This window comes from Oncorhynchus keta, chromosome 2, assembly GCF_023373465.1.
Source record: "Oncorhynchus keta strain PuntledgeMale-10-30-2019 chromosome 2, Oket_V2, whole genome shotgun sequence".
NCBI classification, from domain to species: domain Eukaryota; kingdom Metazoa; phylum Chordata; class Actinopteri; order Salmoniformes; family Salmonidae; genus Oncorhynchus; species Oncorhynchus keta.
Window position 1 is genome coordinate 13,019,880 of NC_068422.1, and position 27,410 is coordinate 13,047,289.

Sequence of the window (27,410 nt, forward strand, 5' to 3'; positions counted from 1 at the left end):
AGGACATGGTTGCACCTTTCAACAACTGTATTTTCTCTGCGGGATAAACAGCCAGAGAGGGAGCAGTCAGATCTCTTCCTTCATTATAGCAGCCTCCAGTTCTTTGAAAGGGACGAGTTGTCAAGTTCTGCGTGATGTGCCATGGCCCCCTCTGTCCCTTATAACAGAAGGGCTCCCTAGGGCTGTGTGTGTGTGTGTGTGTGTGTGTGTGTGTGTGTGTGTGTGTGTGTGTGTGTGTGTGTGTGTGTGTGTGTGTGTGTGTGTGTGTGTGTGTGTGTGTGTGTGTGTGTGTGTGTGTGTGTGACATTCCATCCAGGTGAGTCAATAGGCCAGTTTCAAGAGCATCTCTTCAGCAGATAGCCCATGCACTGTATCGTCTGTAGTCCTGTACCAGCTCACTATCCGTCACCCTCTTCAAAACACTAAAATTGAGAAGTGTTGCTCATACAGTTTCACCAGAGACAGTGAGGTGCTAAACCAGGTCCATCCAACCCTGCTCCTGGAGAGCACCTGATTCTAATAATTAGCTGGTTGATTAACTGAATCAGGTTAGTTACAACTGGGATTGAAAACCTACAGGAGGGTAGTTATACAGCAATATAGTTGGAGAGACATGTGCTAAACCATTGTGGAATGCTTTTAAAACATTGAACAAAGCTATTACTCTGAAATGTTTTCTATTTTTGTTTCACAAAATAACTGTTTGGTAGTCAGCCACCTCTTTCTCTGTGACAGACAGGACATCAGTGCCAAAACCCTGATCCATACTTCCCAACAATACGTCAGCTTCTATGAAATAGGATTTTGGCTCCTCATGACACGACAAGTGATAACATTTATATTTCCGGATCCCTCTCTGAAGAGACAGGACAGGTCGTCATAGGGACTTACCCAGGATGACAGACCATAATCTGCTGCCAAGCTTTGTACAGTTGTCTCCTTCCCACAGCTAGAACCTTACACAGGTGGGTAGGAATTCAACACGGAAATTCAACACACACGTGTGTGTGTGTGTGTGTGTGTGTGTGTGTGTGTGTGTGTGTGTGTGTGTGTGTGTGTGTGTGTGTGTGTGTGTGTGTGTGTGTGTGTGTGTGTGTGAGAGTGTGTGTGTGTGTGTGTGTGTGTGTGTGTGTGTGTGTGTGTGTGTGTGTGTGTGTGTGTGTGTGTGTGTGTGTGTGTGTGTGTGTGTGTGTGTGTGTGTGTGTGTGTGTGTGTGTGTGTGTGTCATTCAACTGACCATAAAACATATCATTTTAAATTGAGTATTATTTATCCATTTATCAGTTTGACCAGAGAAGTTGAACAGAGAAGCTAATTCTGTTGTTTTTAACATCCTAAACAGCTTTGAGAGTACTCAGAGACAGGGAGCTACTGTCAATCATTTATTTTAGCTTTAAAGACTGGAGCACATTGACAGGCCCCTGGGTAAAAGTAACAGAAGGTCAATAGATATTGTCATTGGGTTTGGATTTATTTTCCTTATAGATGTGCTGTCATGCCACTGGTCAAAGTCATCAATACCTGCCAACATTGAATCCTAAAATGCAGTAGCATCAATATTTCATTTTCTGTAAACACTATATAACAAAAATCCCTGCACTGGACTGTACTACACCTATCAGTTGTTCTGCTGTTAATACAATAATTCAGTCTGTCACCTCAGACTGCATGTCATCAGAGGCTTCTTTCCACTCTGCTAACATAGTAAGCACAACAACAGCAACATCACCACAGTCTGCCACAGATAGCAGATGTGCTGATGATTCTAGTTGTTACGCTAAACTAGGAGTGGTGGGTGGAATCAGGCGCAGAGAGCAGGGTTCAGTAGATTGTCAAATGTATTCACCGGCGCAACAAAACGGTCACGCCAACACACAGGGCGCATACAATTTACCAGCCCAAACAACAGGACCAAAATAGTCCGGAGAATAAAGACACGAAAAAAACACCATCCAACAGAGTAACAAAAAACAAGCCCGCACAAATACCCAGCGGGCCTAGTGCCCTTAAATAGCCTACAAACAAACACTAACACAAAACAGGTGTACCCAATAACCAGAAACAAACGGAAAGGGAATCAATGGCAGCTAATAGGCCGGCAACGACGACCGCCGAGCACCGCCCGAACAGGAAGAGGCACCATCTTCGGCGAGGTTCGTGACACTAGTGGGCAAAACTATAAACAAAATGTTTCATACAGCTGAGTTACAGAATACACTAAACATCCCTCATGTCTCATCTTCTAGCTGAACAAGATGTATGACAGTTAGCTGATGGAGAGAAAACTGAGTCTGAAAGGAAGGATTCAAGTTAGCTGAACAGGGCTCTTCATCAGATCACTGAGCTGGGTTTCTACAAGTCTAATTATATGAGCTGAACAGGACTCTTCATCAGATCACTGAGCTGGGTTTCTACAAGTCTAATTATATGAACTGAACAGGGCTCTTCATCAGATCACTGAGCTGGGTTTCTACAAGTCTAATTATATGAACTGAACAGGGCTCTTCATCAGATCACTGAGCTGGGTTTCCATGAGTCTAATTACACTAAACAAAAAAAGAAACGCAACATTGAAAGTGTTGGTCCCATATTTCATGAGCTGTAATAAAAAATCCCAGAAATGTTCCATATGCACAAAAAAGTTTATTTCTCTCAAATATTGGGCACAAATCTGTTACATCCCTGTTAGTGACCATTTCTCCTTTGCCAAGATAATCCATTCACCTAACAGGTGTGGCATATCAAGAAGCTGATTAAACAGCATGATTATTACACAGGTGCATCTTGTGCTGGGGACAATAAAAGGCCACTTTAAAATGTGCAGTTTTGTCACACAACACATTGTCACAGATGTTTCAAGGGAACGTGCAATTTGTATGCTGACTGCATGAACGGCCACCAGTGCTTTCTCCTTTCCACCAATTTCCACCAGTGCTGTTGTCAGAGAATACCATAAGCTACCTCCAAAGTCCTTCTGTCCTTCTGTCCTTCTGTAGCTCAGTTGGTAGAGCATGGCGCTTGTAACGGCGCTTGTAACGCCAGGGTAGTGGGTTCGATCCCCGGGACCACCCATACGTAGAATGTATGCACACATGACTGTAAGTCGCTTTGGATAAAAGCGTCTGCTAAATGGCATATAGTAGTAGTATTAGTATAGTAAGTCATTTTAAAGAATTTGGCAGTATGTCCAACCGGCCTCACAACTACAGACCACGTGTAACCACGCCAGCCCTGGACCTTCACACCCGGGTTTTTCACCTGCAGGATCATCTGAGGGAACTGAAGCCAGGTGGCACTACAGCAGCCCTCCAAAATAACACAGTAGAGTTGACTAGGGACTGTTGGGCTGCAGTCAGTAACAAGAGAATACAGATTGAACAGGGAAAGGCTGAGATGGAGCAAGGACAGGCTCAGGTTGAACAAGGACAGGCTCAGGTTGAACAAGGACATGCTCAGATTGAACAAGGACAGGCTCAGGTTGAACAAGGGCAGGCTCAGGTTGAAAAAGGACAGGCTCAGATTGAACAAGGGCAGGCTCAAATTGAACAAGGACAGGCTCAGGTTGAACAAGGAGAGGCTCAGATTGAACAAGGACAGGCTCAGGTTGAACAAGGGCAGGCTCAAATTGAACAAGGACAGGCTCCGATTGAACAAGGACAGGCTCAGGTTTAACAACGATATGCTCAGATTGAACAAGGACATGCTCAGATTGAACAAGGACAGGCTCAGGTTGAACAAGGGCAGGCTCAGGTTGAAAAAGGACAGGCTCAGATTTAACAAGGGCAGGCTCAAATTGAACAAGGACAGGCTCAGGTTTAACAACGATATGCTCAGATTGAACAAGGACAGGCTCAGGTTGAACAAGGACAGGCTCAGATTGAACAAGGGCAGGCTCAGATTGAACAAGGACAGGCTCTGGTTGAACAAGGATAGGCTCAGGTTGAACAAGGACAAGCTCAGATTGAACAAGGACAAGCTCAGGTTGAACAAGGGCAGGCTCAGGTTGAACAAGGTGAGGCTCAGATTGAACAAGGACAGGCTCAGGTTGAACAAGGACAAGCTCAGGTTTAACAACGATATGCTCAGATTGAAGAAGGACAGGCTCAGGTTGGACAAGGACAGGCTCAGATTGAACAAGGGCAGGCTCAGATTGAACAAGGACAGGCTCTGGTTGAACAAGGATAGGCTCAGGTTGAACAAGGACAAGCTCAGATTGAACAAGGACAGGCTCAGGTTGAACAAGGACAGGCTCAGTTTGAACAAGGTGAGGCTCAGATTGAACAAGGACAGGCTCAGGTTGAACAAGGACAGGCTCAGTTTGAACAAGGATGGGCTCAGATTGAACAAGGACGGGCTCAGGTTGAACAAGGACAGGCTCAGGTTGAACAAGGGCAGGCTCAGGTTGAAAAAGGACAGGCTCAGATTGAACAAGGGCAGGCTCAAATTGAACAAGGACAGGCTCAGGTTGAACAAGGAGAGGCTCAGATTGAACAAGGACAGGCTCAGGTTGAACAAGGGCAGGCTCAAATTGAACAAGGACAGGCTCCGATTGAACAAGGACAGGCTCAGGTTTAACAACGATATGCTCAGATTGAACAAGGACATGCTCAGATTGAACAAGGACAGGCTCAGGTTGAACAAGGGCAGGCTCAGGTTGAAAAAGGACAGGCTCAGATTTAACAAGGGCAGGCTCAAATTGAACAAGGACAGGCTCAGGTTTAACAACGATATGCTCAGATTGAACAAGGACAGGCTCAGGTTGAACAAGGACAGGCTCAGATTGAACAAGGGCAGGCTCAGATTGAACAAGGACAGGCTCTGGTTGAACAAGGATAGGCTCAGGTTGAACAAGGACAAGCTCAGATTGAACAAGGACAAGCTCAGGTTGAACAAGGGCAGGCTCAGGTTGAACAAGGTGAGGCTCAGATTGAACAAGGACAGGCTCAGGTTGAACAAGGACAAGCTCAGGTTTAACAACGATATGCTCAGATTGAAGAAGGACAGGCTCAGGTTGGACAAGGACAGGCTCAGATTGAACAAGGGCAGGCTCAGATTGAACAAGGACAGGCTCTGGTTGAACAAGGATAGGCTCAGGTTGAACAAGGACAAGCTCAGATTGAACAAGGACAGGCTCTGGTTGAACAAGGATAGGCTCAGGTTGAACAAGGACAAGCTCAGATTGAACAAGGACAGGCTCAGGTTGAACAAGGACAGGCTCAGTTTGAACAAGGATGGGCTCAGATTGAACAAGGACGGGCTCAGGTTGAACAAGGACAGGCTCAGATTGAACAAGGGCAGGCTCATATTGAACAAGGACAGGTTCAGGTTGAACAAGGACAGGCTCAGGTTGAACAAGGACAGGCTCAGGTTGAACAAGGACAGGCTCAGGTTGAACAAGGACAGGCTCAGATTGAACAAGGGCAGGCTCATATTGAACAAGGACAGGTTCAGGTTGAACAAGGACAGGCTCAGATTGATCAACGAGAGGCTCAGGTTGAACAAGGACAGGCTCAGGTTGAACAAGGACAGGCTCATGTCGAACAAGGAGAGGCTCAGGTTGAACAAGGACAGGCTCAGGTTGAACAAGGAGAAGCTGAGAAAAAAAGAAGATTGCTACAGCAGTGGCCTTAAACAAACGTGCCATGAATTGCTATTCTGTTCTGAAATTAGTATTAGAGTGTGCGTGACTACCTTTATTTTTCTAAGTTTACCAACCATCAAGAGAGCATTCCATTAACTTTGTGTGTGTGTGTGTGTGTGTGTGTGTGTGTGTGTGTGTGTGTGTGTGTGTGTGTGTGTGTGTGTGTGTGTGTGTGTGTGTGTGTGTGTGTGTGTGTGTGTGTGTGTGTGTGTGTGTGTGTGTGTGTGCGTGCTTGCGTGTGTGTGTGTGCGTGTGCGTGTGCGTGGGTGCGTGTGTGTGTGTGTGCGTGAGTGCGTGAGTGTGTAATGTGTGCATATGTGTGAGTGTGTGTATCAGCTGCAACCATTCAGATTGTTCAGATTTTTTTTATCTCTATTTTGTTATAGTGGAACATTCTATTTATCTTTTAGCCAACTGACTGTAACATAATGCATGGTAATATCTGTTGTAATATCAGCTTTACTGGTCCACTCTCCAGCCTTTCTCAGGTTACAGAGAAAACCCTAGCCCTTTGACTACAAGTCCCTATTGTAGGAGACAGATCCAGTTTCAGCTTTATTCCACTTGTGTTTTCTTTACTCCTTTATTTCCTTGTTGCTTTTATCAGCAGCAGCTGGGTTGGGTTTTAGCATTACGTTTTCCTCCAATACTTATTGCATTCTACCTGGTGATGCACAACGTATCACCGGGGGCAAACTACCTGCCCTCCAGGACACCTACACCACCCAATGTCACAGGAAGGCCATAAAGATCATCAAGGACAACAACCACCCGAGCCACTGCCTGTTCACCCCGCTATCATCCAGAAGGCGAGGTCAGTACAGGTGCATCAAAGCAGGGACCGAGAGACTGAAAAACAGCTTCTATCTCAAGGCCATCAGACTGTTAAACAGCCACCACTAACATTGAGTGGCTGCTGCCAACACACTGACTCAACTCCAGCCACATGAATAATGGGAATTGATGTAAAATATATCACTAGTCACTTTAAACAATGCTACTTAACATAATGTTTACATACCCTACATTACTCATCTCATATGTATATACTGTGTATATACTGTGTGTGTGACAAATATGTTTGATTTGATTTGATTTAATTTGATATGGAACACCACAGGTACATTTCTGACTACAATCATCAGCATCTTGTAGTCTAGCTGCAGCTCCGACGTTAGGCTGGCGATGTGAGAAAGTTGACATGAGAAAAATTGAATGGTGGTCTGTCTGCATTTTCACCATAGTCTCTTGAAGAGGGAGAGGGTCCGTTTATACAGCATACGGCTGATCACACACAGGCTTCTAGCTGAACACTGACCGCACCTGTCTGGCCCTGTTATAGCAGGGAGAGGAGAGGTTAAATGTGTGTGCCATGGCTGTGCAGGCTGGCTCCATAGGGTGTGTGGCCCAGGAGGGATAACAGACTGACAGGTGGTTCCACAGGGTAGGGCCCCTTTACAGCCCTGCATGGGGACAGGGGGTAACCCTTACCCCACACAGACACATTGACCACAGTAAGCCCTAAACATTAGAGGGCTTTAAACAACACTTCACATAAACATATCTCGAGATTTTCATGCTCCTTTTTATATGTAAATGACATATCAACATATTTCGAAACAAAACTGTTATCTCTTGGAATATAACTATATATTCTTGAATTACATAGCAATTTAAAAAAATGTATCATCTAAAATATAAATCAGTGCTATTGAATCACATGATTATTAGTGATTGGTCTCAGTTTGCTAGTTATTAGTGTTATTTTAGAGTCTGTAAACGTAAGGGGCGGGAATTTAACCAACAGGGCGTGGCTTCACACCCAGAATGAAAGGGGTGTGTCTGCAGGCTGCTGATGGGGGCCAAAGGGCTTCGCGTGAGCGCTTCTTTGCCAAGGGAGAGGAGCAGAGAGTGAGATTGAGGGGACATAAACTCAACCGCTTCTCATAGCACTGTGGACTTTGGACAAGTTGACATTGACACTGTTCAAAATATTTTCTCTAGACTACAGTTATGAAGTGGATGGTCAAACAAAAAGGACTTTGACATTGTTATTTTTTGAAATATTAATGCATTTTTTTCAAGTACGTAATGGCACGACTTCACCATGAACTATGTTTTTATGGGTAACATTATAAAGAAAGACTAAGCCTAATCTTGATTTTATAGCGCATTGAATTTAAAAGGCATGTTTCCTGCGTGTTACCCTCCAGCTCAGTATAGCGCCTCATGGGATGTAACAAATGGAAAGCTGGGTTCAACTTTGGACACCTGAAGGCACAGTCCAAACTTTCCGTCTTCTTTGCCATGATCATCATTTTCACGTACTTATTTTATTGTTTCACTGGGTACTGCGACTCCCTACCTATAACTGTATACGACCAACAGACTTTTATCAACAAAATCCTGCAAAAGGAAGGACTGGAGTATTCACCTCACCAACTGTCCGACGCGCACAAGAACAGTTCTCCCGGCTCGTTTGTTCGCGAGCTCCCCGGTGTTGACAGTGTTGACACACTCTTGCAAGGCAATGATAACGAACTGCGACCTGATAACAATATCTCTACAGCCAATAACTTCGGGAGTAAAACGTTTCCTCAAGCAATCATCATCGGAGTAAAGAAAGGAGGCACGCGCGCACTACTGGAGTTTCTGCGCATTCACCCGGATGTCAGAGCAGTGGGCGCCGAACCCCACTTCTTCGACAGGTTCTATGATAAAGGACTGGAATGGTACAGGTGAGCCAGTGCTGTTTTGAATTTCACTGTAATGTTTTTCTTTACAGGAGCACTGAAAACATCAACGTGAACATGGCCAAAAGATGGAAAGAGATACGATTTTCTATCATAAATAGCCTAATGTTTCGTTTGGATTAGTCAATACGGATTGCCTGCTACCCAGGTAAAATCATAGTATTACAATCACTGTGACATAGGGGCTTGCTTGGTAAATACATGTTTTTCTTCAAATAAAGTAATTCATCTCACAATGACAAAGTATCAAATATTGTGTGAAACTGCCTGTCATCACAGGCACCAAAAGACAACAGACTCAGAAACACATATCTGGACCTACTATATATCAGGTGTGGCCGACATGGGAAATTCCATGGTTACAGAATTACACAGAAGACTCAGATTTTTCACTTTGAAATATATTCCAAACAAAAAACATTTATTTAAAAGTTTAACAAACCATACAATTTATACCATACATAAAATGACATTTATTTACATTTATTTTGGTAACTAGTGTTTGTCATTGATCACCTCTCCTGAGCAGGCTCCTATCCTCCTCCACCTCCTCGTCCCTTCCTACAGTGTCACCTCATTAATATTGCCCAATGCCAATAAGGATCCTCTCTGAGAGCCCCTTGGTGTGACAGGGCATTCAGTCCCCTGCCAAAAAAATGCTGTTTTTTGATGTGATGTGCTGCGGTTCTAAGTGTCTGTCCCTGTGTGTCCCCCCGGGGACCCCTCACTGTCACCCATATCACCTGGTTGGGCAGGTGAGCACATAGAGATTTGACACAGAGCCAATGAGAGGGAGAAATCAATACAGTCTGTTAATTCATATTGCAGATGTTGGGTATAAACGTCAATAGCAGCAATGGAGGGATGAAGGTCTCTCCCATCACAACTCTCTAAACTCTCCAAGCATATGCAGATTTGTTTTTTTAAAGAAAGTAAGATCACACAGAAAAATGTCTTTAATGATGTATGGCAGGTAGCCTAGTAGTTAAGAGCATTGGACTAGCAACCAAAAGGTTGCTGGTTTGAATCCCCGAGCCAACTAGTTGACGAAAACAAAAATCTGTTTCTGTGTCCTTGAGCATGGCGCTTAACCCTAATTGCTCTGGATAAGAATTACTGAAATGTAAATGTACTCTTTCCAATCGTTGACAATGTAGCCTGTAATCTTCTGCAAGTTACCTGCATGTACTGTCTTTCACTGTCCTATAATTTCATTTGTGAGGCCAGGCAGTTGAGCCTACAGTATGACACTACAACAGTTACAGGCCTTTGATGGTGTTGAGAGACCAGTGACCTTTTAACACCGTCCCAGTGCTTTGTTGCAGCTGCACGGCAGCTCTCTAGTCTCTCTTCTGTCTCATAAATGTGTGATGAAATGGTTTTAGTCTTTCCTAATCTGACGACAGGTCTTGTCAGCACTGTGTGGATTGGCCTGATGTAATGACAGCTCGAGCATTAGCTCGGACAACTCAGGGACATGGAGATTCAAACCCTGTCACGGTTCAACATCACATTATGGAGTACCAGCCAGTCAGCGTAGGGTAAAGTTGCCCAAAGCCAAGGCTTTGATCTAAAGTCAGTGTTGGGTCTTTTTCTCTAATGTTTTAGGTTGGGATTGGGGGATGGAAGCTGATCCTTTTTATTGTGATTTTTTTATTGGTTCTTATCTAAGGAGAAGTGTGTAGCGCTGTGCTGGAGTAATGAAAATGGTGTCAAAGCACCCCAATCAGCCTGTCTCTCATCATCACCTGCTCCCTCTGCTCTCCTCTCACCTCCTTCCGCTCTTCTCTCACTCCTGCCTCCCTTCTCCCTAAGCTCTGCGTCACTCGGGCACTGCATCTCAGTGCTAGAGGCGTCACTACAGACACCCTGGTTCGAATCCAGGCTGTATCACAACAGGCTGTGATTGGGAGTCCCCTAGGGCGGTACACAATTGGCCCAGTGTCGTCCGGGCTTGGCCCGGTGCAGGCCGTCATTGTAAATAAGAATTTGTTCTTAACTGACATGCCTAGTTAAATATATATATATTTTTAATCTCACCTCCCTCATCTCTTCTCTCACTCCATCCTCTCTTCTCTCACTCCATCCCCTCTTCTCTCACTCCATCCTCTCTTCTCTCACTCCATCCTCTCTTCTCTCACTCCATCCTCTCTTCTCTCACTCCATCCTCTCTTCTCTCACTCCATCCTCTCTTCTCTCACTCCATCCTCTCTCCTCTCACTCCCATCCTCTCTTCTCTCACTCCCATCCTCTCTTCTCTCACTCCCTCCCCTCTTCTCTCACTCCTCCTCTCTTCTCTCACTCCCTCCCCTCTTCTCTCACTCCATCCCCTCTTCTCTCACTCCCCCTCTCCTCTCTCCCTCTCTCTCTCATCCTCCTCTCTTCTCTCACTCCCTCCCCTCTTCTCTCACTCATCCTCTGTTCTCTCACTCCATCCTCTCTTCTCTCACTCATCCTCTGTTCTCTCACTCCCTCCCCTCTTCTCTCACTCATCCTCTGTTATCTCACTCCCTCCCCTCTTCTCTCACTCCTTCCACACTTCTCTCACTCATTCTCTGTTCTCTCATTCATCCTCTCTTCTCTCACTCCCTCCCCTCTTCTCTCACTCCTTCCACACTTCTCTCACTCATCCTCTGTTCTCTCATTCATCCTCTCTTCTCTCACTCCCTCCCCTCTTCTCTCACTCCCTCCTCTCTTCTCTCACTCCTTCCTCACTTCTCTCACTCATCCTCTGTTCTCTCATTCATCCTCTCTTCTCTCACTCCCTCCCCTCTTCTCTCACTCCCTCCCTCTTCTCTCACTCCATCCTCTCTTCTCTCACTCCATCCTCTCTTCTCTCACTCCCTCCCCTCCTCTCACTCCATCCTCTCTTCTCTCACTCCCTCCCCTCTTCTCTCACTCATCCTCTGTTCTCTCACTCCCTCCCCTCTTCTCTCACTCATCCTCTGTTCTCTCACTCCCTCCCCTCTTCTCTCACTCCTTCCACACTTCTCTCACTCATCCTCTGTTCTCTCATTCATCCTCTCTTCTCTCACTCCCTCCCCTCTTCTCTCACTCCCTCCCCTCTTCTCTCACTCCTTCCTCTCTTCTCTCATTCATCCCATCTTCTCTCACTCCCTCCCTCTTCTCTCACCTCCATCCTCTCTTATCTCACTCCCTCCTCTCTTCTCTCACTCCATCCACACTTCTCTCACTCATCCTCTGTTCTCTCATTCATCCTCTCTTCTCTCACTCCCTCCCCTCTTCTCTCACTCCCTCCTCTCTTCTCTCACTCCATCCTCTCTTCTCTCACTCCATCCTCTCTTCTCTCACTCCCTCCCCTCTTCTCTCACCTCCATCCTCTCTTCTCTCACTCCCTCCTCTCTTCTCTCACTCCATCCTCTCTTCTCTCACTCCCTCCTCTCTTCTCTCACTCCCTCCTCTCTTCTCTCACTCCATCCTCTCTTCTCTCACTCCCTCCTCTCTTCTCTCACTCCATCCTCTCTTCTCTCACTCCATCCTCTCTTCTCTCACTCCATCCTCTCTTCTCTCACTCCATCCTCTCTTCTCTCACTCCCTCCTCTCTTCTCTCACTTCATCCTCTCTTCTCTCACTCCATCCTCTCTTCTCTCACTCCCTCCTCTCTTCTCTCACTCCATCCTCTCTTCTCTCACTCCCTCCTCTCTTCTCTCACTCCATCCTCTCTTCTCTCACTCCATCCTCTCTTCTCTCACTCCCTCCTCTCTTCTCTCACTCCATCCTCTCTTCTCTCACTCCATCCTCTCTTCTCTCACTCCATCCTCTCTTCTCTCACTCCCTCCTCTCTTCTCTCACTCCCTCCTCTCTTCTCTCACTCCATCCTCTCTTCTCTCACTCCCTCCTCTCTTCTCTCACTCCCTCCTCTCTTCTCTCACTCCCTCCTCTCTTCTCTCACTCCATCCTCTCTTCTCTCACTCCATCCTCTCTTCTCTCACTCCCTCCTCTCTTCTCTCACTCCATCCTCTCTTCTCTCACTCCCTCCTCTCTTCTCTCACTCCATCCTCTCTTCTCTCACTCCATCCTCTCTTCTCTCACTCCATCCTCTCTTCTCTCACTCCCTCCTCTCTTCTCTCACTCCATCCTCTCTTCTCTCACTCCATCCTCTCTTCTCTCACTCCATCCTCTCTTCTCTCACTCCCTCCTCTCTTCTCTCACTCCATCCTCTCTTCTCTCACTCCCTCCTCTCTTCTCTCACTCCATCCTCTCTTCTCTCACTCCATCCTCTCTTCTCTCACTCCATCCTCTCTTCTCTCACTCCATCCTCTCTTCTCTCACTCCATCCTCTCTTCTCTCACTCCCTCCTCTCTTCTCTCACTCCATCCTCTCTTCTCTCACTCCATCCTCTCTTCTCTCACTCCCTCCTCTCTTCTCTCACTCCCTCCTCTCTTCTCTCACTCCCTCCTCTCTTCTCTCACTCCATCCTCTCTTCTCTCACTCCATCCTCTCTTCTCTCACTCCCTCCTCTCTTCTCTCACTCCATCCTCTCTTCTCTCACTCCCTCCCCTCTTCTCTCACCTCCATCCTCTCTTCTCTCACCTCCATCCTCTCTTCTCTCACTCCCTCCCCTCTTCTCTCACTCCATCCTCTCTTCTCTCACTCCCTCCCCTCTTCTCTCACCTCCATCCTCTCTTCTCTCACTCCCTCCTCTCTTCTCTCACTCCATCCTCTCTTCTCTCACTCCCTCCCCTCTTCTCTCACTCCCTCCTCTCTTCTCTCACTCCATCCTCTCTTCTCTCACTCCATCCTCTCTTCTCTCACCCCCGTCCACTCTTCTCTCCTGTGTTTGAAAGGCGTTGTATCATCATTGATGGGGTCTTTGATTTTGACCAGGGTATTACACAGGGTATTATAATGTCTTGTGTAATGATGTTTGTATCTACACGGTACTATACTAGTAACTGATATGAAACCGAAACGGTCCCCTGTCCTTTGAAGGCAATTCAATCATTGGTTTATGTGTGCAACTGAGGAATAACATTCTGGTTACCAAAGCAGTTATAGAGTACCTCTGTGGCGTAAGGGCAACTTTATCAAATGTTGCTATTCACATTGCCATAAAGTGAAACCTATCCATTCATATCTGGACTGGATTCACTCCAGGCACCGTTTAAGAATGCATTTAGACTGGACTGGAAATTGTCACTTAAACATTTTATACTTTGACAGAGCTCTTAACTTCAACGTATTATCACACTGCTTTGTGTTGGGAATTGAACACTGTCCTCTGTCTTCAGTTGGTACCCAAATAAAACACATGGCCATGTTAAAAGGAAGCGTTTGGCAAATTGTTTTAGAATAAATATTTATATGTGGGGAAAAACACTCAATGCATTTGGAAATGGTAATGCAGCTTTGTGGGAAAGAACAGGTTTCAAGGGTTTAGCTCTTTCTACTCTTTCTGTGTGTGACTGTGTGTGTGTTTCCACTGTGTGTGTGTGACTGTGTGTGTGTGTTTCTATTGCATATGTGCGTGTAGCCTAAGCTTTACCCGATGAGATCCAGTCCCGTGTCTATCTCCCTCTCCCCATTCTCCTCTGCCCTCCACCATTAAACCTATCCACAACTTTTCATTACACCATAAATAGCCAATAGATATAAATGTAATTTCCCATATTGATAAGTTAAATAGGGTTTCCTATTGATTCAGCTCCTGGCACCTTTATCAGGGCACTGCAGGGGAGGTTCATTAACCGCTGAATATTCAATCTTGTTGACAAGGTGTTGTTGGCCCGTCAACCAGCGACATTTATACCCTGCACACATGGTTACACCTAGAATGTATTTATGCTGCAGTGAAATTCTAGTTAAGTCTGTGAAACGTGTGGTGATTGGGGGGACAGGGTTCTTCAGAAGTATATTTTCTTTCATAATTCAGTGTAGCATTGGTCACAGTATCCAGACTGGAATGACCGGCTCTTATTTCCTGCAAGTCTTTTTTTACCAATCACAAGGGATTCCACTGTGGAATTCGGAGGCATATGTCGAAGGTTTGGAAATGGAGTGTTAGAGACAGAGAGAGTGTTCTTTGACCCAACAAAACGTTTTTGGAAGGGCCTTTCATGGTTCCAAGTAGGAAGCATGGAAGTGATTGTCTTTGAAATAATCAAATGTATAGAATCGGACTGAACAAAGGAGACCTTTGTTTGAATGTCCACTGGTCGTCTTGTCGTTGTGTCATTATGCAGAATGAGAGCAATGAGAAACATTCTCTGCTGTGACCATTGACAATCATAAATGCTGCCTCCTTAACTTTTCAGAAATAAGATTTATCTCAGGCTATGGCGGCGTACGATCAAGGAAAGATCTAGAATATATGCATGGCATGCTTTCAAGCAACCAAAGGAATTCCTTCAAGATTGATATCAATATGCAAAATGAAATGGGGAAAATGTAAGTGAATAATCGAACATGACTTGATAAATTGGTTTGGGGACGGGTATGGATTTTCAATCTTGAGAAAAACCCATCGTCCAACTCAGTCATCAATATTTTGACAGCTCATAATTGGCCGACCTTTCACCTTCAGTATGGCATGCACTATCCAATCAGATGATAGTTAATGAAATAACTGGAAAGTATAAGAGATGTGAAAATTATAACTAGATGAGTATTTAGAATTGGACAGATGGAAATGTAATTGGACTTCCTTTCCAACCCTATAGTGTGACAGAACAAGGGACTGACTATTACGGATCAATGTCTTCGATAGCCAGATGCCTAACCTAATTACATCTGAACATGACTATTTAACTAACAGATTGTCAATTAATAGAAGTGTTAAAGTATAAACTGGGTTCCCTATACTGTTTACCAGTGCTGCATTCACACATACTATAGCTAGGAACATTACTGTTGAATTTATAAACTCAGTGTGACAAAAAGGTCTGCTAGTTATGTTTCAACTAGCAGATGTAGACTTCTCGGATGCTCTTTTACTATAACAATGTAAAACTAATCCAGAGATTTTCACTGCCACAATAACGACCCTTTTCTACCTTCTCTCCCCTCATAACAAATCCATTTGAAGCAGATGGAGCAGCAGAACTGTGACAGTATTTATCCAGTAGGCTGGATTCCTCTCAGCCTGCAGGTCTCTAACATGACTCCCAGGTTATGGGGATTGATCAGGGTTCATGTTTGGTGGAGTGGAAAAAATGATTCCCCACTCAGTCCCTCCCGACCTCCTCCTCTCATGTCCCTGTCACAGCAAGATGGATGGCACAGCTATAACAACCTCACATGGCACTACACCTCTCTGTAATCACAATACACACCCAGTCAACACTGATAAACAGAAATGTCTTGTTTTCTGCAAGGCTGTGATTATCGAATATTGGACTAATGAAATTCTAGTTATCAGAGATTGTAGTAGTGGTTGTAGCGACTGTAGGATAGAAGTGTGAATGTTGACAAGGACAGTTTTGTTTTTGCACCAACACCGGAGTTACTCTGTTTAGTTACACAAGGGATGAATCCCTGCCTACACTTCAAATTGCCTAACCTTATCTTAACCAGGGCCCATTCCCGTTTAGAGTGTGCTTATTTGCCTTAGTACCTCAACAAGGGCAGGGAGTTGTGTAGGCTATTCGATAGTTATTGGAATATAATTCAGCCAGGAGCTCTCTTGTGCACCATTTTACCTAGGACGCTTTAAGTTGACCTCTACCCCCATCACCCAGCCTACCATCTTCTGTCTAGAGAGGCTACTGGATCACTGACTTTAAGTTGACCTCTACCCCCATCACCCAGCCTACCATCTTCTGTCTAGAGAGGCTACTGGATCACTGACTTTAAGTTGACCTCTACCCCCATCACCCAGCCTACCATCTTCTGTCTAGAGAGGCTACTGGATCACTGACTTTAAGTTGACCTCTACCCCCATCACCCAGCCTACCATCTTCTGTCTAGAGAGGCTACTGGATCACTGACTTTAAGTTGACCTCTACCCCCATCACCCAGCCTACCATCTTCTGTCTAGAGAGGCTACTGGATCACTGACTTTAAGTTGACCTCTACCCCCATCACCCAGCCTACCATCTTCTGTCTAGAGAGGCTACTGGATCACTGACTTTAAGTTGACCTCTACCCCCATCACCCAGCCTACCATCTTCTGTCTAGAGAGGCTACTGGATCATTGACAGCTTAGTGTGTGTTTGCTGTCTCAGCCATTAAACCATCTCTGTTTAATGACTGGCTGGCTGGCTGGCTGGCTGGCTGGGTAAGAGAGAGTAATGGTCCTTTGTAGCTCAGTTGGTAGAGCATAGTGCTTGTAACACCAGGGTAGTGGATTTGATTCCTGGGACCACCCAAATGTAAACTGTATGCACACATGACTGTAAGTCCCTTTGGATAAAAGCATCTGCTAATTTGCATAGATATATTACATATATAAGAAGGAAGGGTGAGGTGGAGAGAATGTGAGAACACACCTTTTTCCTTTTAAACCTTCTTAGGAAAAATGTTATGGGTTGTCTTTAATAGCGTAACAGGAATTGGTTACTGGTGCGGTGGTTCTGTTTAATTGTGAGGAAATGTGCCTGATTAAAAGGAGAACTCTGCCTGGAGGATATCTCTGGAAGAAATTGTCTGCGGAATGTGAACATTATCTGAGAAGTTCACAATGAGAAATCAGGAGAAAAAAAGACTTGCTCTCTTACAAATTGCTCTCTTTGTTGTATTGTGTATTTTAGAGACATGCTCTCTCTCTCTTTGTTGTACTGTGTATTTTAGAGACATGCTCTCTCTCTCTTTGTTGTACTGTGTATTTTAGAGACATGCTCTCTCTCTCTTTGTTGTACTGTGTATTTTAGAGACATGCTCTCTCTCTCTTTGTTGTACTGTGTATTTTAGAGACATGCTCTCTCTCTCTTTGTTGTACTGTGTATTTTAGAGACATGCTCTCTCTCTCTCTTTGTTGTACTGTGTATTTTAGAGACATGCTCTCTCTCTCTTTGTTGTACTGTGTATTTCAGAGACATGCTCTCTCTCTCTTTGTTGTACTGTGTATTTTAGAGACATGCTCTCTCTCTCTTTGTTGTACTGTGTATTTTAGAGACATGCTCTCTCTCTCTTTGTTGTACTGTGTATTTTAGAGACATGCTCTCTCTCTCTTTGTTGTACTGTGTATTTTAGAGATATGTTCTCTCTCTCTCTCTCTCTCACACACACACACACACACACACACACACACACACACACACACACACACACACACACACACACACACACACACACACACACACACACACACACACACACACACACACACACACACACACACACACACACACACACACACACACACACACACCACTTACTGGGTGTGGATCGGTCCCCTAATGACAAACACTGCAGTCCCTGCAGTCCTTGTGTTCTGCCGGCAATAATCCCCATTCCTCAATTAAAACAAGTCAAGGATGGGCCGACAACCACAAGGAGTGGGACATTTTAACAGTTTAGGAAGTGGTTTTTCACTGCAGTTCAGTATTGAGTCTTCTCATTGGTCTAGAGTTGGGTAGATGCCAGATGGCCAATGGTTGGAGCCCATATTGAGTCCATTAGAGAGTTCCGAGGTGTACTTGTAAGTTTTATTCATTTGGAAAAGCTAGCTAATTAATGGAAACATGTGGGCGTTTTAGCACGGTAGCAGACCCTGAGCAGAGAACACTTTAGCATTATGTAAAGTATAAGACGATAATGTTTAACTTTGGTTCAAAAGGGAAGAGGCTGCTTTTATAAAGTTGTCAAAAAGACAACTTATAGCATCATAAGAAGCCCTTCAGATTTCACAATAATGTATCAAGGCTGGAGTGCATTTCTGATAATGGGGTTTCTGCTTTTCCATAAAGGTAGTTGTTTGTAAGAATAACTACAGTGCAGTGCATGATTTCATACTGAAACCCTCGGAATAATTTAACCTAATGAAGTTACTAGAGCCCCCATAGTCAACTGGTGGACGGACGTCCAGATGCGGACCCAGAACAAGGTAAAACACCTTTGGGGGGGAACTCGGTGGGGTTTCGACCCCTGGTATCATCTGAACACACAATTTTGTACAATTGCAGGGAATGAGCTTTAAAACAGCAAACAATTCTCTGCCTCATGCAACATTTGTAAAATTGCAGGAAATTAGCTTTAAAACTGCAAAATGTTCTCTCTGCCAACAAGAGAGGTGTTAACAGTTTGGGGTCGCATGGGTTGCGAGGTGGGGGTTTGTTATTATGTCGAAAAATAACAATATCCATTCGGACCTTTGCCACCTAGGAAATTTGTGTGACCGGACATTCTCAAATAGTACTTGAGAACCCCTGTACTAGAGGCTCGTTTTACAGTGTTATCAATTACATCACTGGGGTCAGGCTGAGGGAGGAAGGAAGTGACCCTCCAGTAATCTGTCCATCTCTCTTCCTCCTCCTCTTGTCTGTTCATCGGTTCATCTCAGGGTGGGGGCCCCCGGCCACTGGTCACCCACGGATAAATCCTTACAGCCAACAGCTAACCCACTGTGGGCCACGCAGTAACACAGTGGAACACACAGGCTGATTTTCCCATTCGATAAGACAGAGGCGGGCAGTCAAAGGGGGGCAGACAGAGGGAGGGAGACAGAGGGGGTGGATGAAGGGGGCAGGCAGTTGGGGGCAGACAGAGGGAGTGAGACAGGGCAGACAGAGGTGGGACAGACAGAGGGGGCCAGACAGGGGGACAGACAGAGGGGGGCAGACAGAGGGGGTCAGACAGGGGGAAAGACAGAGGGGGGCAGATAGTGGGAGGCAGACAGGGGGGAGGGGCAGACAGAGGGGTGTAGACAAAGGGAGGCATACATAGGGGGGCAGACAGTGGGAGGCAGACAGAGGGGGGCAGACAGAGGGAGGCAGACAGAGGGAGGCAGACAGAGGGGGGGCAGACATTTTTCTCTGTCTTTCACTCTCTCATATATATATAGTATACTCTCCCATCTCTTGCTCTCTCAGAAAAAAAGTATTATCTCTCCAACGCTCTCTCTCTCTATCTTTTTAATTCTGGAGTTGGAATGTCAGGCTTTATCCTGCAGTCGTTAGTCTGGAGTCTTGAGCTGTTCTCCCTCTCTCCTCTCTCTCTCTCTGTTTCTCTACACTCTCTCTACACTCTTGGTTTCAGATAGAACCATTTTGGGTTCTGTGTAGATCCCTCTGTGGAAAGGGTTCTACATGGAACTCAAAATGGTTTTACCTTGAACCAAAAGGGTTCTACCTGAAACCAATAAGTGTTCGTCCAAGGGTTCTCCTATGGGGACAGCGAAGAACCATTTTAGTTTTTTTCTAAGAGTGTACATGCACACAGACTCTGTTATTACCTCTCCTGAGGAAGCTGTGAGGCTGCTACTCACTCTGTCTTCTCAACGTTGCCTGCTGTAGTAATCTCTGTATTAGTTGTCATGTTCACTTTCCCCCCTGGTAGACACATTCTTTAGGTCTTTCTTACTGACCTACCTCACTGATCTACACCTCCTCAACAAATAGAACTCTCCGTCTCACCATTTCCTGCTGTGTGTGTAGTCAGCCTTGGTGTGCACTGAATTAGGTTCTACTATGCAATGCTACTGTACACACACACACACACACACACACACACACACACACACACACACACACACACACACACACACACACACACACACACACACACACACACACACACACACACACACACACACACACACACAGTACTTTAATTGGGCTCTTTTTGGTTGCTAAATCCATGAACTATTTTCTCATTCATGCTCCACCACCTGCAAAACTATATATTTGCAGCACATGTTTTCAAATGCTAAAACACTGTTTCCAAAACTGCTGAAAACACATTCAAAACAAAATGATGGCAAATGTTGTACATTTCTACAGTAACCAGATTGAAACACAGAAAATCTCAGCACAATAATTGATCATTCCAAACACAGCTAATTGTGATTTCAGCTGAAAGCCTACCCAAGTGTCCTGTTTTTAGTCTCGTTACGAAACAGACAAAAGAGGACGGCTTCGGAAGGATTTAGTTTGGAAACATAGATCAAGGAAGACAGGTTGGTGGGGAAAGAAGAGTGGCAGGGAGAGGGAGAATGCGTGGAGGACAAAGGAGAGGAAGCCCAAGAGTGGTGGTCACTGATGAGATAAGGGCCACAATGATTGACCATGTTGTAAACCATGGTCTCTCTTTGAGAGAGGCCAGTTTAAGGGTGCAACCAAATTTGCAGCGTTCAACAGTTGCATCAATAGTACAAATTTTCCGACAAAACAACAGGTGAGATGTGCATCCTTCAATGATAATTGAACTACATATTACAGTACAATACAGTATGTTCCCATTTTTACATGTACTGACATATAGAAATATATTGATTGTTTTGTGTTTTTCAGTAAGATCTAAAGGTTGCCTCCCACAGGGGGGAGAGGCAGAATATTATCAGATGCGCAGGAAATTGACATTGTTGACATGGTAATACGGTCAGCACAATGACAATGAGTCCTAGTGTAAGGTTCCTGTGTGTAGCAGGTGTAGAGAGTCAGGCGCAGGACAGCAGATATGAGTAATCAACCTATTTACTCAAAAAGACAAATTTACAAAGTAACATCACGAGCCCTCAAAGACGGCCCGAATGACAAAAAACAATCACTCACAAACACAACATGGGGGACAGAGGGTTAAATAATAAACAAGTCATTGGTTGAGTGAAGCCAGGTGTGTAATACAAATACAGAACAAATGGAAAATGAAAAGTGGATTGGCTAGAAAGCCGGTGACGTCGACCGCCGAACGCCGCCCGAATGAGGAGAGGGACCGACTTCGGCGGAAGTCGTGACACCTAGAGAAACATAAAATAAGGAGGAAGCAGTTGCACACTGTAGCCTGTGTGAAAGAACTCTGGTATCAATATGTCCAGGTAAGATGTCTGTTCAATAACCAAACAGGGTACATTCCCAGCTATACATAATGTAAAGTACTGCAAAACTGGGGATTTACTGTATTTTAGAGAGTAATGGAGATGGAAGCCAGGCAACCTGCACATACATTCATCTTTGTGGATGAAGCTGGATTCAACCTGGCAAAACCACGCCTCAGGGGAAGAAATGTGATTGGACAGAGAGCAACCACGGATGTCCCAGGTCAGAGAGGAGCTAATATCACAATGTGTGCAGCACTGTCCAATGATGGTTTTCTGTTACACAAACCACTCATTGGCCCCTACAATACAGAGAGGCTCAGTTATTTTCTTGATGACCTGCATAATCGACTTGTGCCAGCAGAGGAGAGAGGGGCCAGAGACTCCCCAACTTCGTTGTTGTGTGGGATAATGTGGCATTCCACCACTCTGCTGCAGTCAGACTGGTTTGCTGCACATCCCAGGATGTCAGTACTATTCCTGCCTCCATACTCCCCCTTCCTAAACCCCATAGAGGAGTTTTTCTCCTTGTGGAGGTGGAAGGTTTATGACCACCATCCACATGACCAGATGTCCTTACTGGAAGCCATGAATGCGGGGTGTGGAGACACTTCTCCTGAAGACTGCCAGGGTGTGGAGACACTTCTCCTGAAGACTGCCAGGGCGTGGAGACACTTCTCCTGAAGACTGCCAGGGTGTGGAGACACTTCTCCTGAAGACTGCCAGGGCGTGGAGACACTTCTCCTGAAGACTGCCAGGGTGTGGAGACACTTCTCCTGAAGACTGACAGGGCGTGGAGACACTTCTCCTGAAGACTGCCAGGGTGTGGAGACACTTCTCCTGAAGACTGACAGGGCGTGGAGACACTTCTCCTGAAGACTGACAGGGTGTGGAGACACTTCTCCTGAAGACTGACAGGGTGTGGAGACACTTCTCCTGAAGACTGACAGGGTGTGGAGACACTTCTCCTGAAGACTGACAGGGTGTGGAGACACTTCTCCTGAAAACTGCCAGGGTGTGGAGACACTTCTCCTGAAGACTGACAGGGCGTGGAGACACTTCTCCTGAAGACTGACAGGGTGTGGAGACACTTCTCCTGAAGACTGCCAGGGTGTGGAGACACTTCTCCTGAAGACTGCCAGGGTGTGGAGACACTTCTCCTGAAGACTGGCAGGGTGTGGAGACACTTCTCCTGAAGAGTGCCAGGGTGTGGAGACACTTCTCCTGAAGACTGCCAGGGTGTGGAGACACTTCTCCTGAAGAGTGCCAGGGTGTGGAGACACTTCTCCTAAAGACTGCCAGGGTGTGGAGACACTTCTCCTGAAGACTGCCAGGGTGTGGAGACACTTCTCCTGAAGACTGACAGGGCGTGGAGACACTTCTCCTGAAGACTGACAGGGTGTGGAGACACTTCTCCTGAAGACTGACAGGGTGTGGAGACACTTCTCCTGAAGACTGACAGGGTGTGGAGACACTTCTCCTGAAGACTGACAGGGTGTGGAGACACTTCTCCTGAAAACTGCCAGGGTGTGGAGACACTTCTCCTGAAGACTGACAGGGCGTGGAGACACTTCTCCTGAAGACTGCCAGGGTGTGGAGACACTTCTCCTGAAGACTGCCAGGGTGTGGAGACACTTCTCCTGAAGACTGCCAGGGTGTGGAGACACTTCTCCTGAAGACTGACAGGGCGTGGAGACACTTCTCCTGAAGACTGCCAGGGTGTGGAGACACTTCTCCTGAAGACTGACAGGGCGTGGAGACACTTCTCCTGAAGACTGACAGGGCGTGGAGACACTTCTCCTGAAGACTGCCAGGGCGTGGAGACACTTCTCCTGAAGACTGACAGGGCGTGGAGACACTTCTCCTGAAGACTGACAGGGTGTGGAGACACTTCTCCTGAAGACTGCCAGGGTGTGGAGACACTTCTCCAGAAGACTGCCAGGGTGTGGAGACACTTCTCCTGAAGACTGGCAGGGTGTGGAGACACTTCTCCTGAAGAGACATGTATGAAGTGTTTTGGTGGTTTGAATGAGTTTTGGAGGTGAGATGAACTGTTTGGCCAAGATGCATGTTGGTAATACAGACTGTGTGAAGAGTTTTGAAAAAGTGGCTTCAGTATTGATCGATGCTTGTTAGCAATTGAAAAAAAAAATCCTGAAGCCTTCATTCTTTCTTCTCAGTAATTACAAGCCTTTCTCTCTGCAGAGTAGCAAAGTATTGAGTCTAAAGCATGGGGCAGAGGGTTAAATTCATGATGTCACAGTGCGTTTAACCCTGCAGATGACACTGAACTTGTAGTGACAGAAATACAGTCCCCAGTGATGGGACTTGAGTACAGAAAGTCTTCTCAACATTCCTGGACACTGTGTGTCCTCATAATTTACAATCTCCTATGGAAGTATCCCTGAGAGAGGGAGAGAGAGGCTGAGCTTAAGACATCTTGCATTACAAGCATGCCCATGGTGGTCTCATCCACTGCATCAAAAGTGTCTGCCTCTGACCTTCAGGGAGGAAAGGCCCATATTCTCTCTCAGAGGGGTCTTGCAAGGGTCCCAGAGTAAAGTTACACAGATAACAGCATACATGGTCTGAGCCCTGGGACCAACAGGGTAAACACTTCCTACCCGGGGACCAGCAGAGAAAATACGTCCTAACCAGGGACCAGCAGGGAAAATACGTCCTACCCAGGGACCAGCAGGGAAAATACGTCCTACCCAGGGGCCAGCAGGGAAAATACGTCCTACCCAGGGACCAGCAGAGATAATACGTCCTACCCAGGGACCAGCAGAGATAATACGTCCTATCCAGGGACCAGCAGAGAAAATACATCCTACCCAGGGACCAGCAGAGAAAATACGTCCTACCCAGGGACCAGCAGGGAAAATACGTCCTACCCAGGGACCAGCAGAGATAATACGTCCTACCCAGGGACCAGCAGAGATAATACGTCCTATCCAGGGACCAGCAGAGAAAATACGTCCTAACCAGGGACCAACAGGGTAAACACTTCCTACCCAGGGACCAGCAGAGAAAATACGTCCTACCCAGGGACCAGCAGAGATAATACGTCCTACCCAGGGACCAGCAGAGAAAATACGTCCTACCCAGGGACCAGCAGGGAAAATACGTCCTACCCAGGGACCAGCAGAGAAAATACGTCCTATCCAGGGACCAGCAGAGAAAATACGTCCTACCCAGGGACCAACAGGGAAAATACGTCCTACCCAGGGACCAGCAGAGAAAATACGTCCTACCCAGGGACCAGCAGAGAAAATACGTCCTACCCAGGGACCAGCAGAGAAAATACGTCCTACCCAGGGACCAGCAGAGAAAATACGTCCTACCCAGGGACCAGCAGGGAAAATACGTCCTACCCAGGGACCAGCAGGGAAAATACGTCCTACCCAGGGACCAGCAGGGAAAATACGTCCTACCCAGGGACCAGCAGGGAAAATACGTCCTACCCAGGGACCAGCAGGGAAAATACGTCCTACCCAGGGACCAGCAGAGAAAATACGTCCTACCCAGGGACCAGCAGAGAAAATACGTCCTAACCAGGGACCAGCAGGGAAAATACGTCCTAACCAGGGACCAGCAGAGAAAATACGTCCTAACCAGGGACCAACAGGGAAAATACATCCTAACCAGGGACCAGCAGAGAAAATACGTCCTAACCAGGGACCAGCAGGGAAAATACGTCCTAACCAGGGACCAGCAGAGAAAATACGTCCTAACCAGGGACCAGCAGAGAAAATACGTCCTAACCAGGGACCAGCAGAGAAAATACGTCCTAACCAGGGACCAGCAGAGAAAATACGTCCTAGCCAGGGACCAGCAGGGAAAATACGTCCTAACCAGGGACCAGCAGAGAAAATACGTCCTAACCAGGGACCAGCAGGGAAAATACGTCCTAACCAGGGACCAGCAGAGAAAATACGTCCTACCCAGGGACCAGCAGGGAAAATACGTCCTAACCAGGGACCAGCAGAGAAAATACGTCCTACCCAGGGACCAGCAGGGAAAATACGTCCTAACCAGGGACCAGCAGGGAAAATACGTCCTAACCAGGGACCAGCAGAGAAAATACGTCCTAACCAGGGACCAGCAGAGAAAATACGTCCTACCCAGGGACCAGCAGAGAAAATACGTCCTAACCAGGGACCAGCAGAGAAAATACGTCCTACCCAGGGACCGGCAGAGAAAATACGTCCTACCCAGGGACCAGCAGGGAAAATACGTCCTAACCAGGGACCAGCAGAGAAAATACGTCCTACCCAAGGACCAGCAGAGAAAATACATCCTACCCAGGGACCAGCAGAGAAAATACGTCCTACCCAGGGACCAGCAGGGAAAATACGTCCTACCCAGGGACCAGCAGAGAAAATACGTCCTACCCAGAGACCAGCAGGGAAAATACATTCTAACCAGGGACCAGCAGAGAAAATACATCCTACCCGGGGACCAGCAGAGAAAATACGTCCTACCCAGAGACCAGCAGGGAAAATACATTCTAACCAGGGACCAGCAGAGAAAATACATCCTACCCGGGGACCAGCAGAGAAAATACGTCCTACCCAGGGACCAGCAGAGAAAATACATCCTAACCGGGGACCAGCAGGGAAAATACGTCCTAACCGGGGACCAGCAGGGAAAATACGTCCTAACCAGGGACCAGCAGGGAAAATACATCCTACCCAGGGACCAGCAGAGAAAATACATCCTACCCGGGGACCAGCAGGGAAAATACGTCCTACCCAGGGACCAGCAGAGAAAATACATCCTACCCGGGGACCAGCAGGGAAAATACATCCTACCCAGGGACCAGCAGAGAAAATACGTCCTACCCAGAGACCAGCAGGGAAAATACATTCTAACCAGGGACCAGCAGAGAAAATACATCCTACCCGGGGACCAGCAGAGAAAATACGTCCTACCCAGGGACCAGCAGAGAAAATACATCCTAACCGGGGACCAGCAGGGAAAATACGTCCTAACCGGGGACCAGCAGGGAAAATACGTCCTAACCAGGGACCAGCAGGGAAAATACATCCTACCCAGGGACCAGCAGAGAAAATACATCCTACCCGGGGACCAGCAGGGAAAATTCATCCTACCCAGGGACCAGCAGAGAAAATACGTCCTAACCAGGGACCGGCAGAGAAAATACATCCTACCCGGGGACCAGCAGGGAAAATACGGGAGTGTCTATGTGTGTTCCTCTGAGAGTGAGGCCACCTTTTAAATCAACACTCCTGTCCTGTGTTTACACACATGGGCTCTTACTGTATGACCCAGTGAGGAGAGGAGAGATAACGTTGGGATGACAAATAAAAAGTTAAAAGACTGGAGCACTCATTGTGTGAAATCAACCCTCCATTGGACCAGTTATAATGGCCACTGCGTTTACTGTACCCGAGGGGGCATTATACTATACAACACTGGCACACACACACACACGTTAATGCCCAGATGCTGTGTTTTATGAGTGAGCTTCACTCATGAAAAAGTACTACTGAATTACTACTGGTTTTACTACTTGATTGCTATTGAGATGTGTAGTAAAACAGCAGTGAGTTATGTAGTAATGAGTGATATATTGGTATGTTTCACTACTGGTAAACACTACATATTTCACTACTGGTGAACACTACATATTTCACTACTGGTGAACACTACATATTTCACTACTGGTGAATACTACATATTTCACTACGTGTGAACACTACTTATTTCACTACTGGTGAAAAACTACATTTTTCACTACTGGTGAACACTACATATTTCACTACTGGTGAATACTACATATTTCACTACTGGTGAATACTACATATTTCACTACTGGTGAATACTACATATTTCACTACTGGTGAACACTACATATTTCACTACTGGTGTACACTACATATTTCACTACTGGTGAATACTACATATTTCACTACTGGTGAACACTACATATTTCACTACTGGTGAACACTACATATTTCACTACTGGTGAACACTACATATTTCACTACTGGTGAATACTACATATTTCACTACTGGTGAACACTACATTTTTCACTACTGGTGAACACTACATATTTCA

General features: G+C 46.1%; 2 protein-coding genes across 2 annotated transcripts in view; both read left to right on the forward strand.

The window, feature by feature from the left end:
* Positions 1 to 7,471: 7,471 nt before the first annotated feature.
* LOC118374606 (heparan sulfate glucosamine 3-O-sulfotransferase 6-like) overlaps positions 7,472 to 27,410 on the forward strand; it is a 34,501-nt gene continuing 14,562 nt past the window's right edge. The window contains exon 1 of the mRNA XM_035761063.2: positions 7,472 to 8,379. Coding sequence (XP_035616956.1) covers positions 7,871 to 8,379 — 509 coding nt within the window. The 5' untranslated portion in view covers positions 7,472 to 7,870. The remainder of the gene's footprint in view (positions 8,380 to 27,410) is intronic.
* meiob (meiosis specific with OB-fold) overlaps positions 8,247 to 27,410 on the forward strand; it is a 61,069-nt gene continuing 41,905 nt past the window's right edge. Inside the window, exon 1 of the mRNA XM_035761062.2 lies at positions 8,247 to 8,379. The gene's annotated coding sequence lies outside the window, so the exon portion shown is untranslated. The remainder of the gene's footprint in view (positions 8,380 to 27,410) is intronic.